The sequence below is a fragment of the Lichtheimia ornata genome, assembly GCF_029851405.1.
Source record: "Lichtheimia ornata isolate CBS 291.66 chromosome Unknown scaffold00192, whole genome shotgun sequence".
NCBI lineage: Eukaryota > Fungi > Mucoromycota > Mucoromycetes > Mucorales > Lichtheimiaceae > Lichtheimia > Lichtheimia ornata.
In genome coordinates, this window is record NW_026695511.1 from 1 (window position 1) to 12,994 (window position 12,994).

Genomic DNA, 12,994 nt, shown 5'->3' on the forward strand with positions numbered 1-12,994 from the left:
TAGGGCATATCGCGATATGCACTGAATCCCGAAATGCACTACAACATTACCACTTTTGTTGATGATATCGTTGTTTTCTCGAAATCTAAGCAGGACCATGCACAGCATGTCGTAACAGTGATTGATCGTCTCACGAATGCTAATCTCATCCTGCAACCAAAAAAGTGCTTTTTCATGCAAAGATGCGTGTATCTTCTTGGCTTTTGCATTGATCAATATGGCCATAAGCCTGACAGGCGTAAAGTCATCAATGCACAAACATGGCCAACACCACGTACAGCAAAAGACATACAAGCATACATCGGTTTCATCAACTATTTTCGTGACCACATACCTTAGATTGCCGACATAACCAAACCTTTGGATGAGCTACGCAATGCAAGCAACGTGCCAGACCAATGGGGTACCCGACACCAAAGGGCCTTTGATAAACTCAAGCATGCATTACTACATGCCCCAATCTTGAGTTACCCCGGCATGTGTAAACGTTTCCATGTGGCCACCGACACTTCTAATGTTGGCATTGCAGCAGTGCTTTATCAAAAGTATAATAACAAGAAACATGTTATTTCTTTCATGGCAAGGGCTCTCACTAAATCAGAGCGCAATTACATGGTCACCAAAAAAGAGATATTGGCAATCATCTTTGCTTTTAAGAAATATCATAAGTACTTATGGGGCAATCGCTTCACTTTATACACTGACCACAAAGCACTCACCTGCCTGCACCAGCAAAAAGAGTTGAATTCCATGTTAACTAATTGGTTCACAACCCTTTACAACTACCAGTTTGATATCGTGCACATCACTGGCAAATTAAACGGTATGAGTGATGCACTCTCACGTCTCTTCCATACCGGAAGCGACTTGGAGGGGGCAAAGGGAAATGATAAACCTAGAATCATAGATGAAGGTAACAATAACCCATCACACGTAGGGGTCCTCAAGATAATCGCAAAATCGAGAAAATCGCGATTCGATTCGATTCGATTCGATTCGATTAGATGTTGAAAATCGAAATAATCGAGGTTCGATTATTTGCAAGAATCGAAGAATCGAGTTGGCTTTTTAACTTATAGTAATACCGATGTTTATATATATGATTTACAATACTAAAACTTCTTTGCTATGATCTTGCTATTACTGGTTACTGCAATGATGAATGGGAATGTGGCTATTAACTACTCATCGTGTTCGCGTTCATTTATACCATCAAAGAAAGATTGCCATGATCCTAACAGCATCAGCTGCTTAATAGTGTCTGGAGCAAGCCTATTGCGTGTGTGAGGAAGCATTAATCTAGTTGCTGAGAAACAACGTTTTGATGGGGTTGATGTAGCTGGGATTGCAAGATAACGTGCAGCCATACGAGACGAACTTGGCCAACGCGTAGCTGCTGATTCCCAAAATAGTAGCTCTTGAGGTTTATCCTTGGTCACCATTGGTGGCAATGATCGTTCAGCAACATATTCCTTCAATTCGTCATTGGTTGGCTCCAATAGAAATAATTCATGCAAGGCTTGGCTTTGTTCACTGATCTCAGGTGCAACAGGCACCATGCCTGAAAACTTGCTCCACGTATCGCAAACGGATTTCTCGGCCTTGTCCTTTATGCTTTTTTCCTATCTCGAACGTGTCCACCAATCAAACCTCATTCGTGGATCCATTGCAGTTGCCACAGCGTATACTTCTGTGTCATCGGTCCTTCCATAATATGGCAGCAATTTTTCACGTCCAGCCTTTGCAGCATCTCGTAGATCTTGTGGACATGTGGGGTTCTCGACGGTATCATCAAAGTCCTCGAGTTTATCAATTAACCGATTGTAGCTAAGGATCGTCATGTTGACCGTGGTATGAGACGTGCTTGCTGATAGCATCCTTGTGGCATGATCAAAAGGTTCCAGGAGCTTGCACATATGCTCCACGCGATCCCATTCATCACCTTCCAATGCAAAATCCTTAAGGTCACCATTTGCTGTCATAGCCATGTATGCTTCTTTGAGTTTGAGTGCACGATTAAGCATCTCATAGGTGGAATTCCAACGCCTGCGAACATCCAGTGTTAACTTGAGAGAAGGGCATTCCATTGCGATACGTTTGCGTTCAAAAGTGGCTGATCGTTGTGGTGATGTTCTATTTTTCCATACATGTTGATGAGAATGCGCACATACCACATACGTTGTAATCATTAACGAGCTTACCTGATCTTCAATATGCCTTTTCTCAGCTTGGCAAGGGTAGTGGTATCACAGAGATCATTATCCACATCCATAATATCTTCTGGTGCCTCTGAAGAAAACCCATTCTTGATTATCTCTTGTACTGCAAGATTGATGACATGGCCAACACATGGGATACGTCGAGTTGCCATGAAAGACCTATACTACATGTAAGCATCATAGCCCATAGCTGGTAACGAATACCACATTGCAACATACCATGCATTGTCTTGTAATGAATGTGCTTCAAGCAGGTCAGCCATCTTCTCCATGTTCGATGCATTGTCGGTGGTTATTGTGAACAACTTTGCACCAAGACCAAGGTTATCCAACAAAGTGGTAAAAGCGCTTGCAAGGTTCTCACTTGTATGTGGTCCATCAAGAGGTTCAAATCCCAACATGACTTCTTGCATGGTTCATGTCTTCTCACATATCCAGTGGCCTGTCACTCCAAGAAAAGCCTGATTGAAGGGGCTGGTCCAGCAATCCAAGGTGCATGAAATGGCAAGCAAATCATGTAACACGGTCCTAAGCCTATCATAGCATGCATGGTACTCCATAGTGGTCTAAAAGATAAGATACATCAAAACAATATCAGTATATAAGTATAACTGGTACGTTGCATTCCCTAGCGCCTTATTCTATATGTATCTAACATACCTTCCTTGCAAATGTAACAGCGTTTGGAAGTTTGATAGCAGCCATTGTTGGTGCCGTTTGCGCCATCTCCAACGATCGTTGAAGGTGCTTATTTTCAGACGTGGTAAATGGCAGTTTGCCGGACACAAGGAACTTGATGAATTGCTGGTTGAATTCATTTTGGTCGAATGTTCTGGTACGCTTTGCCAGAAATGAATCAAGTGGGCCTCCTCGTTTCTTATCGTGTGCATGAGGCCCAGTGAACTCGGTAATGCCATGCGAGTTGCGAAGGTGCGTGATAAATGTTGTTGTAGTTTTCTTGATACTTGAATACATCTTGGTACAGTTGCCAACTTTGCAACGGATACGCTCCTTGCCTTGTTCAGTCATGTATCGTTCACCATACTTGTAGGCGAAAATCCAGCTGCGTCCTTCTTCACTGGTACTGGCCTGGTCATTGGTGTTGGCATCATCCTCTTGTTGCATAGCATTTTGCATACCAGGTGCTTGTGGGCCATCACCATCCTGAGCACCATCATTATCACGATACGTAGGTGCATCCATTGAACCCGAGATCGAAAATTCCATTTCGCTGCCATTTCGATCATCCATGGAATAACTCATTCTTGTTGAATCGTCAGATGTAAACGACAAAGTGGACATAGATGCATTGGTAGTACTTTTGGCAGGAGGTACACGAGCTTGTTCATTACATTCAGCGGTCTGTGAATCATATCGCATTCCATTAGTTAAAGCTTAAGATTCACCAACAACGCGACAATGATAATCATTGTCAACTTACGCCCTCATAGATTGCACCAAGGGGGTTTCGTGAAGAGCTGCCATAAACCATTGGGAATAAACAAACGAGTTGCAAGGGAAAAATATCAGTTGAAAAGTGGAATGGAGGATAATGTATGGTCTCCAACAGGAGAAATTGAGTACCCTTTTATATCTTTACAAAACATCGCTATTCTCCCACACCTCTGATACAGGATGATTAAACATGAACAAATAGGCATAATAGTGACAGTATCTCTAAAGCATCCTAGGGGCATAATCAGGATGGAAATCGTTCAATTACCGATTACGGTATGTACATCATGCGTGTGGTTGTAATTCATGCATGTCGAAGCGGAGTGACCACACATGTGACAAAGGCCTCCAGTCACCTCCAATCGCCCTTATGACTGATTATGGTGGGAAATGCGAAATGCACAATGAATATCGTCCTTGGTGCATTCATGCAGTCACCTGTCTTTGTGCGTGTGACGAATTACGGTGGGAAACTGTTAATACTGATAGTAAATAGGCACCCACGTTCAGCAACCAGCATGCAAAGCGAGGGTGATGGGAGCCTCGCATTGAATGGGTATCCACATGTTAACATGTAAGCAACAAAAGCATTTCCCGTAAACATAAACTCGCCAAATACACACGCAACCATGCTCCATTGAGTGCTCCATGTGGAAGTAATGAGATGCCCATGGCCCCAGGTCAGGTTGCCAATGAGGCCTCATGCCTCATGCATCGCGCGAATGCAATTGCAGCGTGGACATGAAGACATGAATGCTACTTTATTTACACTCGTTTAATGAAAGATAGACACTACCAAGGCTCAACAATCCTAATAACCAACAGTTGCCATGGCTACACGTGACAAATAAACCATCGTTTACCGAGCGACATCGTGACCACCTACTACCCAGCAGCTATCAGCAGGATGTTGTGTAACCCGGCAGATCATCTATGAAGCCTCGATTCTCACGATTCGATTTTTCGATTTTTCGATTCGATTCGATTCGATTCCCACATTTTGAATAATCGCACGATTACACCAAAAACTCGAATCGAAATAATCGTGAGGACCGCTCATCACACATAAACCGAGTTGCACGCATGATAGAAGAAAACACCATAGTTCCACCAGATAATGAGAGGCAAGACATATTGAAGAATGCTCACCTTCTCGGACATTTCGGAGCTAATGCTATAGTCCAGGCTATACATAACAATGGTATTCATTGGCCCAACTTAAAGCAAGATGCAATTGACTTGGTAATGGCATGTGCAAAATGCCAAAAGTTCAACATTGCTCGAAGAGGCTATAACCCATTGAGGACTATATCAGCAGAAATGCCAGGTGCCCATTGGGCCTCAGACCTTGCAAATTATGAGATGTCTCAATCAGGAAATCGAAACCTCTTGGTCCTTGTGGATATGTGTACACGATTCTGTATACTACGCCCCATACCTAATAAAGAGGCCGAAACGATTGTCAAGACATTAGTACAGGTGTTCTGTGACTTTGGGTTACCACGTGCAATACAATCAGATAATGGCAAGGAATTTGTCAATAACGTGATGAAGCGTTTTGCTAGAGCATCAGGATTTGAACACCGTTTGGTCGTACCATATCACCCCAAAGCTAATGGTTCTGCGGAAAGATGCGTCCAAAAAGCTACGCTGTCTATCAAAAAAATGCTTGAAGGCGCCACATTTGAGTGGGATCATTACGTGCCAGCAGTACAACTCGCATTGAATGCAAACGTTACGGCACGTCACAAAACGCCTCCATTCACACTCATGTTTGCAAGAAAGATAAACGATTTCAAAGATTACCGCAACGACGCAGAAGCAAAACCTATGTCAGAGGAGATGCTAAAGAAGCGCGTTGATGAGATGAGAAACATCGTGTTTCCAGCAATACATGAAAGGACAAAGACAGTGACTAAGCAACAAGAGTTGCAATTCAATAACACGCAAAAAATAATGGAATATGAGATCGGTGATTTCGTAATCGCTCGGGAACCAGAGTTGACTGGCAAGTTTAACCCGACCTATAAGGGTCCGTATAAGATCATAAATAAGACTCAAGCACCCTCCTATGTCTTACAAGATTATGAAGGAAGAGTGTTGCCACGCAACTATCCACCAGAGCAATTGAAGCTCGTACGAGTCATGCAAGAGATCCCAGCTGATGAAATTTATGAACTCGAAAACATCGTTGATCATAAGAGAATTTCAGCGATCCCACCATAATCAGCAAGTATTGGAAAAGGGTTAGAGGGGATCCAAAACAAGTCCTTCAACAACACATGCAAGGCAAACGCAAACGCAAAGCACAAGAAACGGCAATACAATAGGAAGACTCGAAGCAGACAATAAGCTTCTCCATCGGCTTAAGAGCCTGGAGGGGGGGCAAATGTCATGTCCAGGGATAAACAAGGAGGTTGAATTTGTCCTAATAAGGGATACATTATAAATGACATTCCTCTTGAATAGGATAAAAGACCACTAAGACACGCATGAATAAAGACATCATCATATACACGGTCTCACCGTACTTTTATTGTTACCCATTTACTATCTTCAAAGATAAACATCACACAAGGCCACACACGCGTGTCATGCCGAATTAACCGTCCATTGTTGCAAGGCTGCCATCCATGCTGCATTGACCTCCAATCTCTTCCCTTTTGTCTTTTTTCTCTCGACCAATATTGCTGTAAAGATGTATTTCGTATGCTGTTGAGTGATAGTCGGTGCGATATTGACTGCAATAGTATATAGTTGCCATTCACTTCCCAAGCTGAAATGTACGCCATGTATTGTTTTGCATCGCCAATTTCCCACACGTCATAGTTTCCAATAGTTGTTTTAGACGAAAGTTGATAAAGCGAACAAGTACAGTCGAAAAGAATAACCTAAAAGGGGTGCTGTGGTGTGTTGGTTGCTAGGCAACAAGGCAAGGTTGATTGAAAGAGCAGGCTCAGATCCAAGAACAAGAAAGATGACAATGACTAAACTAAGAATGTTAGATCAATTGTATAAGGATATCCCGTATACAACTAACCTGGTAACAAGGATAAAGGTAACAAGGAACAAGGACAAGGACAAGGACAAGAGCTACAACGATGCAAGAGCTAATCTATAATAGAAAGGGTGGCCGTTAGGTACACAATCACAACACGTCTGTGCAAGATCACGTACCAAGCGACAAGACAAAGACAAGGATCAATGAGCAAGATATCAAGGCTAAGACTAGGCAAGGACAAGAGTAGAGCACAAAGGCACAAGATAATCAGACTGAGGTTTATTAGGTACGAATGATAGCTTATTTATAATAAAAGGAAGGAATGATGAGAATGAGAACAAGAATGAGGTATGCAAGTAAACATCCGAACAATGATCATGACATGTGGTGTAAGTGTAAAATAGAAGTGCGTGTGTGTGTAGTAGCAGTAGAAAGGGGGGGATTTTTCCAAGTCCAACCACGCAGCGGGGTAGGAATGAGTAGAGTGGGGGGTGAATCAGGCGAAAATTGGCTAAGTGCTGCCACTCAGCAGGGGAAAACAAGTGAATTTTTTCTAAGTCCCACCACTCAGTGGGGGATGGATGGATGCAGCGGTGGATGGATGGGTGATGGATGCACAAGTTATCCTCAAAAAGTAATAAAACGAAAGCCAGCACCTCCATCCTTCCATTCCAAGGTCGAAATTTCACTTACAGCTCCTAATCCATCAACACGCGCAAAACACCACCTATACACGTTTTCAAAACACGGCATAAACACGAAAAACACGAACTTTTTCCTCCTGTGAGACACAGGACTTGGCAAGTCGTTTTCATGCCGTGTTTAGGGAAGTGTTTAGGCCATGTTGGGAACAAGTAAAGGTAGTTTTTATGCTTTTTTGTCATGGGCAAAACACTACATGAATCTGCCGTTTTAAGTGCCGGTTTAGAGGCAGCAAGTTACACGATACCGATGGGGGGATCGATTCAATAGGCAACGCCATTGGCTTGTGAATGCCGTTTGTGTAGCTCTATTGCTATCGTTCATTGGGTTATATGACCGGACTGTAGGTGCTATTACTACCATCATTGGGCTATATACACGCTATCCATACACACTATTCCTTTTACACAATATCTCCATCCAATGATAATACACATAGCGAGAGAGAAATATAGTACGCAAAAACTTTTATTCATTCAAAAGCCACAAAAACTATACTATGAACATCTACACGCGCTGTAGCAGCGAGCCTGAGACGAGCACATGTACCTCTAATAGCCGAAAACAACCATAGCAGGAGCTACGAGACAATGTACAAAGGCCGAACAGGATCATTTCCTAGCTTACCTCGGCATACAATGCTTGAGTAGATCGAAGGGAAAACAAGTATCTAAGCAAGTACAAAACAATCAGCAGTATACTCCAATAACATACCTTTGATACATGACAACAACCAAGAAAGGTACTCTAAGTCAAAAGAAAGGCACGTTAGAATGATGTATGATAACGCGTGTTTGATGCTTTATACTCACTCTTTGCAGCAACGCCAACGATGGTACAAACAGGTTACTGTTTAACTTGCAGCGACACGACCATTTGATAGATCGACAAAGCCATGGAAGTAAAACGAGGGTGCATGTGACTAAGGAATGAGTGTGAGTAGATGAAGTTTGGGCTTCGTAGCAAGATGTGTATTTACCTGGAGTCGAGAAAAGTGAAGTAGAAAGCAAAAGAAAGACGCGTAAACAAATGCCTGTGACCCCCTTGCTTATAAGCAAAAATCGGAGAAATGGGTTCACTTGGCGCTCAGCTCTTGTTCTCTTGCTCTTGCTAGCATCTTGGGTTATTCCTGTAAAGCAAGTTGTATAACTGTCGTAGACACAGCTTAATCATCATAAAGTGGTTCCCACAGCTGTCATTTAATTCTCCTTCTCATCTCATGTTTGTCACACCTACATTCTCCCACGCATAAATCTTATCCTATATGGCTGTCAGGTACATGGGCACAGACGCGTACGTAAGATTATGGGTATATCGAGAATACCATCATCGTTACTAATCATGGTGTGAGGGCGTCGGAGAATCAGGTTATAGCAGGATCAATCATTTAGTATAAAAGAGTGGACGTCTTCATTGAATAAAGGGGATCTTCAGTCGCACTTGACTTATCATTGTCTCTTTTTTGTAATCTCATTCCATTTTATTCCACTCGATCACATTTTTTTCAAGTGAATTCTGCTCGGTTGAAGGGTAAAATAAGGGTGATCACTTCATCCCCTGCTATCTCATCCCTCTGCCACCAATCTAAGTACTGAAAAACATTGGCTATGCACTTTTTAGAGCGCCCAATCTTGTGAAATATGTCATTTCGTTCTCCGACCCAACCCTGGCCACCAATTGAACCTTCGATAAATAAGAAATTGTATGTATTTAGATGTGGCCAAAATAATCTACCCTATGAATGTCTAGCCCTTTTAGTGGGACGGGGAATATAAACCTCATCCTCGCTTTCATCATCTGCGGCCAATTGAACCTCTGTAAGGTATCAAAAGTGTCGGTGATAAGATTGCTATTAGTCTATTGTCAGCGCGCGAGTCAATAAGGCTTTGAGACAATCTTGTATACTTTGATCCATCATTCAATGCTGTTTTCGCATACAAAGTTACCGCAGCAATCACTGTATCATAGCAACCATGTTGTCATGGCGACCAGCTTACCGCAGCAACCTGCCAATCTAATTTGGGAACAATGGAAATCTCGGTGTCCTTTCCACACTTCTTCCATCCTCAAGCGATCATTCATGCACAACCACGTGCTGCTGTCATCTTTGACACCTCTCCATCACATCATCTTCTTACACTTTTCCCCATACACCCTTAGAATAGAAACACCCTTGAACCAATTGTATCTCTCCACTTTGTATCATTGTTTGATTAGAAACTTCCCCACATTGTTGTATCTCCCACCGTTGTATCCATTTTTAACCCTGCACCAATAATGTTCAACGTCTTTTCGTTATTTCCTTTTTACTTTTTCATGCAACAGCTGTGTCAACATCCATTGTGCATTACTGCGGCAATCACATGAAGGATCGAGCATGCGTTGTTTCCATGCGCACGTTCTAAAGATTAGACGTCAAAAGATATATAAACCCTCAGAATGAAGTGAATAAACCAGCAGCTTAGCTCACAATTTATCTTAACTGAATCTCTGTTACGAGCCCTCGCAAGCCAAAAAGCGCTGCCAGAGGCACATTTATCTTTGAATCTTCAATCTGAATCTTACTTTTGCCTGCATCGGCCCTCTCATCACTCAACAAACTTGGTGATCCAATCATCTTTACATCACTTCTAGCCAACGTCGGCAGCTTTGACTTTTTGCTTTCCCAACCATTTCACCCCTTTCTCGATTACAACCTCTTCCCTTTGCCCAACTCGGCTACAACCTACACGTTCTACCTCTCTCCTCCCCACCTTTACATCATCTTCTTTGATACTTTTAGATAAAGTATCTGGTGCTCACTATCCAATCTCCTTGTAACCACGTTGTACACGCATTGAGATTACCCAATAAACCATCCAAATCAAACCCTGCTCTTACAAGTGGTGCTCAATCTAAAGTCCACTCACAAAACCCAACTTTCAAATCCCTATACAAAACCTTGCCCTTACACGTGGTGCTCACTACAGGGGTGAGATATTAAAGACAACAAGCGATATCTCTCCAGACAAGCATTACTAGACAATCCTCAAGACATTTATTGTCAATCAAATCAAACTACTCTACCACAAATCCTACCTCACCATGGCGACAAATCAAACGACTTCTGGCGAACTTACTGTGTTGGATCCACGCACCAGCGCTCTCTTACCTCTACCACCATTATCATTCTCTGGATTGGAACATGAAAACTTTCGACACTTTCGGCGCGACTTGGAGTCATTCATCCTCATAAACGGCATTGATACAAACCATAGACGAGTCAATGTCCTTCAAGCAGTATTACGGGGAAAAGCTTTGGCATACTTTGAAAGAGTCATCAAGCCCAAATACAAGGTTGAAACACCTGACGAGACCGACATACGATTCAGCGTCTCGTACTTTGACGCATTGGAAGATCTTCAAGACCACTATGTCACGGAGTACGACATCCTTCGCTTTCGCAACCGATTCGAGACCTCCACACAACGCAACAATGAGAGTCCACGATCATTTCTTGGACGACTTCGAGAACTAGCTTATGAAGCAAATGTCACCGATGAGATTCTCATCAAGTCAAGATTCAAATCCGGGTTATTACCTGAAATCAAACGACATTGTATCCTACTACAAGCAATCACGCATGAACAAGTCTTCAATACGGCCGAAGGATATTGGGAAGCACAACGCATTGGTGACGACTTCTCATCATATCACCAGCAACAAAGACGAAATGAACGTGCAATGTTCACCAACATCGAGACACAACCCGAAAGCCAATATCGACATCCATATCAAGAACCGGAGCCATATCAACCACAAGCTTTCCAAAGACTACGACCACAATTGCGGTTTTCAGAAATTGATCCAACGACTACATCCTCAAGCAACCAATATCCACAATGGCGAACATTTCAAGAATATGGATCGAGGAACCAAGCATCGAGATATCAAGGACCAAGGAATCAAGGACCAAGGAATCAAGGAACAAAGAATCAAGAACAAAGGAATCAAGGACCAAGGAACCAAGGATCATGGAATCAACAAGAAAGGCGATACGACAATCGGCGATACAATAATTATCAACCAAATGATCGGCGACAAGAACGACCACCTCCAAGACAACAAGATGAAGTACGGCAATCATATCAGCAAGAACCGAGGAGACCCCAATACCAGGATAATAGGCGACCGAACCAAAACCAAGAATGATCACCCCAAAATGGAAGCTCAAGACAATCGCAGCAAGAAAGCTTCGCCCATTTGGAATACTATCCGGAGACATACCACGAACAACAAGGCCATCCTCAATACCAAGAATGGGATCACCGATATCCATACGAGGAGGAATGCTTCGAAGACGATGGCGACTATTACGATCAAGCAAGATACTCTGGCGACATGTATCAAGAATGGCCATCCACCCAACAGCCAAAAAACTAATGGGGCGGATCGCTGAGAGCCGTCGATCCATAGCCCCTCAACACACCAAAACCGTTCGCTGGAACCCTGAACATTACAATGAATACCAACCACAAAGAATCCATCAACAAGACCTCTATACCTTTGATCCATACAACGAAGATGATGCATACGCATATGAGCCACCATATTGCGTTCCACAAGAAGACGACCTCTACGATAATGTAATGCGTCAGGATCCTTACTATCACAACGACATCGATTACGACATAATTACCCAGCCAAATTACATGCTACTTGATCCCGAGGAAAACCCAATGGATTCGTACAATAATGATCACGACTTATACGCATCCGGATATAAAACGAGATCGAATGGCGAACAAAGAGATCGTACGCGTTGGGACCCAAAATCACATCGAGCAATGAAACCATCAAGGCCCGCAAGAAGGAATATCACGTTTGCCGATGATGAAGAATACATCGAACCACCACAAAGCCAACAAAGTCAGGGCATACAAGCTGTCAATACACCCACGCAAGACGAATCGTCAACCGTACAACAAGCTGGACCATCAAACATACAGCAATCAGTACCAGTTCAGTCAACAAGTCCACAACGACCAGCTCCAAATCAATCGACACAGCGCTCTACACCTACCAACCAGCAATCGGCATCAACAAGACGCACCATTCCAGAAGTACGATCAACTAGCACGGTACCAAGGAGAGCGACACAAGTGGAAACAAGAGACACAGAAATGTCCGAAGCCACCCCCACAACAAGAGTTACCCAAGCAACGCAAGCAGGAGTCAGCCACACGAAACCTAAAAAGAAACGGGTCCCACGTGAAAAACCCATTATCGATTATGATGTTGTCGACGATGTCATGAATCGAGTAGCAAACATTACCGTACAAGACCTCGTGGTTGAATGAAAAGATAGGGGACCACATTTCTACGCACTGCAAAAAGTTGTGAATGTCGCTTGTTCTTCATAAAACCTTACCCATATATACATTCGGACCTCGCCAATTCAATGCTGGTAACCATGTGTATCTCCGACCTCTGATTGGCAAGAAATCGCCGAAATAAAAACGTCTCCTTTTCACTGAATTGACCATATCGGCATACGATGTCAAAAACGTACTCCGATGTTCCTCCAAATCTGTTCACATATGGACGCCGCAATACCAAATCTGGGAAAAAAGATCCG

General features: G+C 43.0%; 5 protein-coding genes across 5 annotated transcripts; 3 read left to right on the forward strand and 2 right to left on the reverse strand.

Moving 5' to 3' along the window:
- Positions 1-1,181: 1,181 nt before the first annotated feature.
- On the reverse strand, positions 1,182-2,491 carry O0I10_012978 (uncharacterized protein; the record flags this gene model as incomplete). Its single annotated transcript, XM_058492855.1, has 4 exons — positions 1,182-1,622; positions 1,689-2,133; positions 2,202-2,378; positions 2,439-2,491. 4 exons carry the CDS (start codon positions 2,489-2,491, stop codon positions 1,182-1,184), a joined length of 1,116 nt encoding a protein of 371 aa, XP_058336375.1.
- A 144-nt stretch (positions 2,492-2,635) lies between these two features.
- Positions 2,636-3,482, reverse strand: O0I10_012979 (uncharacterized protein; the record flags this gene model as incomplete). The annotated part of the gene is made up of 2 exons (XM_058492856.1): positions 2,636-2,785; positions 2,880-3,482. The coding sequence occupies 2 exons, from the start codon at positions 3,480-3,482 to the stop codon at positions 2,636-2,638; spliced, it is 753 nt and encodes a 250-aa protein (XP_058336376.1).
- A 1,512-nt stretch (positions 3,483-4,994) lies between these two features.
- On the forward strand, positions 4,995-5,900 carry O0I10_012980 (uncharacterized protein; the record flags this gene model as incomplete). The annotated part of the gene is made up of 1 exon (XM_058492857.1): positions 4,995-5,900. The coding sequence occupies one exon, from the start codon at positions 4,995-4,997 to the stop codon at positions 5,898-5,900; it is 906 nt and encodes a 301-aa protein (XP_058336377.1).
- Positions 5,901-10,461: 4,561 nt separating this feature from the next.
- Positions 10,462-11,568, forward strand: O0I10_012981 (uncharacterized protein; the record flags this gene model as incomplete). Its single annotated transcript, XM_058492858.1, has 1 exon — positions 10,462-11,568. The coding sequence occupies one exon, from the start codon at positions 10,462-10,464 to the stop codon at positions 11,566-11,568; it is 1,107 nt and encodes a 368-aa protein (XP_058336378.1).
- A 107-nt stretch (positions 11,569-11,675) lies between these two features.
- O0I10_012982 (uncharacterized protein) lies at positions 11,676-12,716 on the forward strand (the record flags this gene model as incomplete). The annotated part of the gene is made up of 1 exon (XM_058492859.1): positions 11,676-12,716. The coding sequence occupies one exon, from the start codon at positions 11,676-11,678 to the stop codon at positions 12,714-12,716; it is 1,041 nt and encodes a 346-aa protein (XP_058336379.1).
- Between the last annotated feature and the right edge of the window lie 278 nt (positions 12,717-12,994).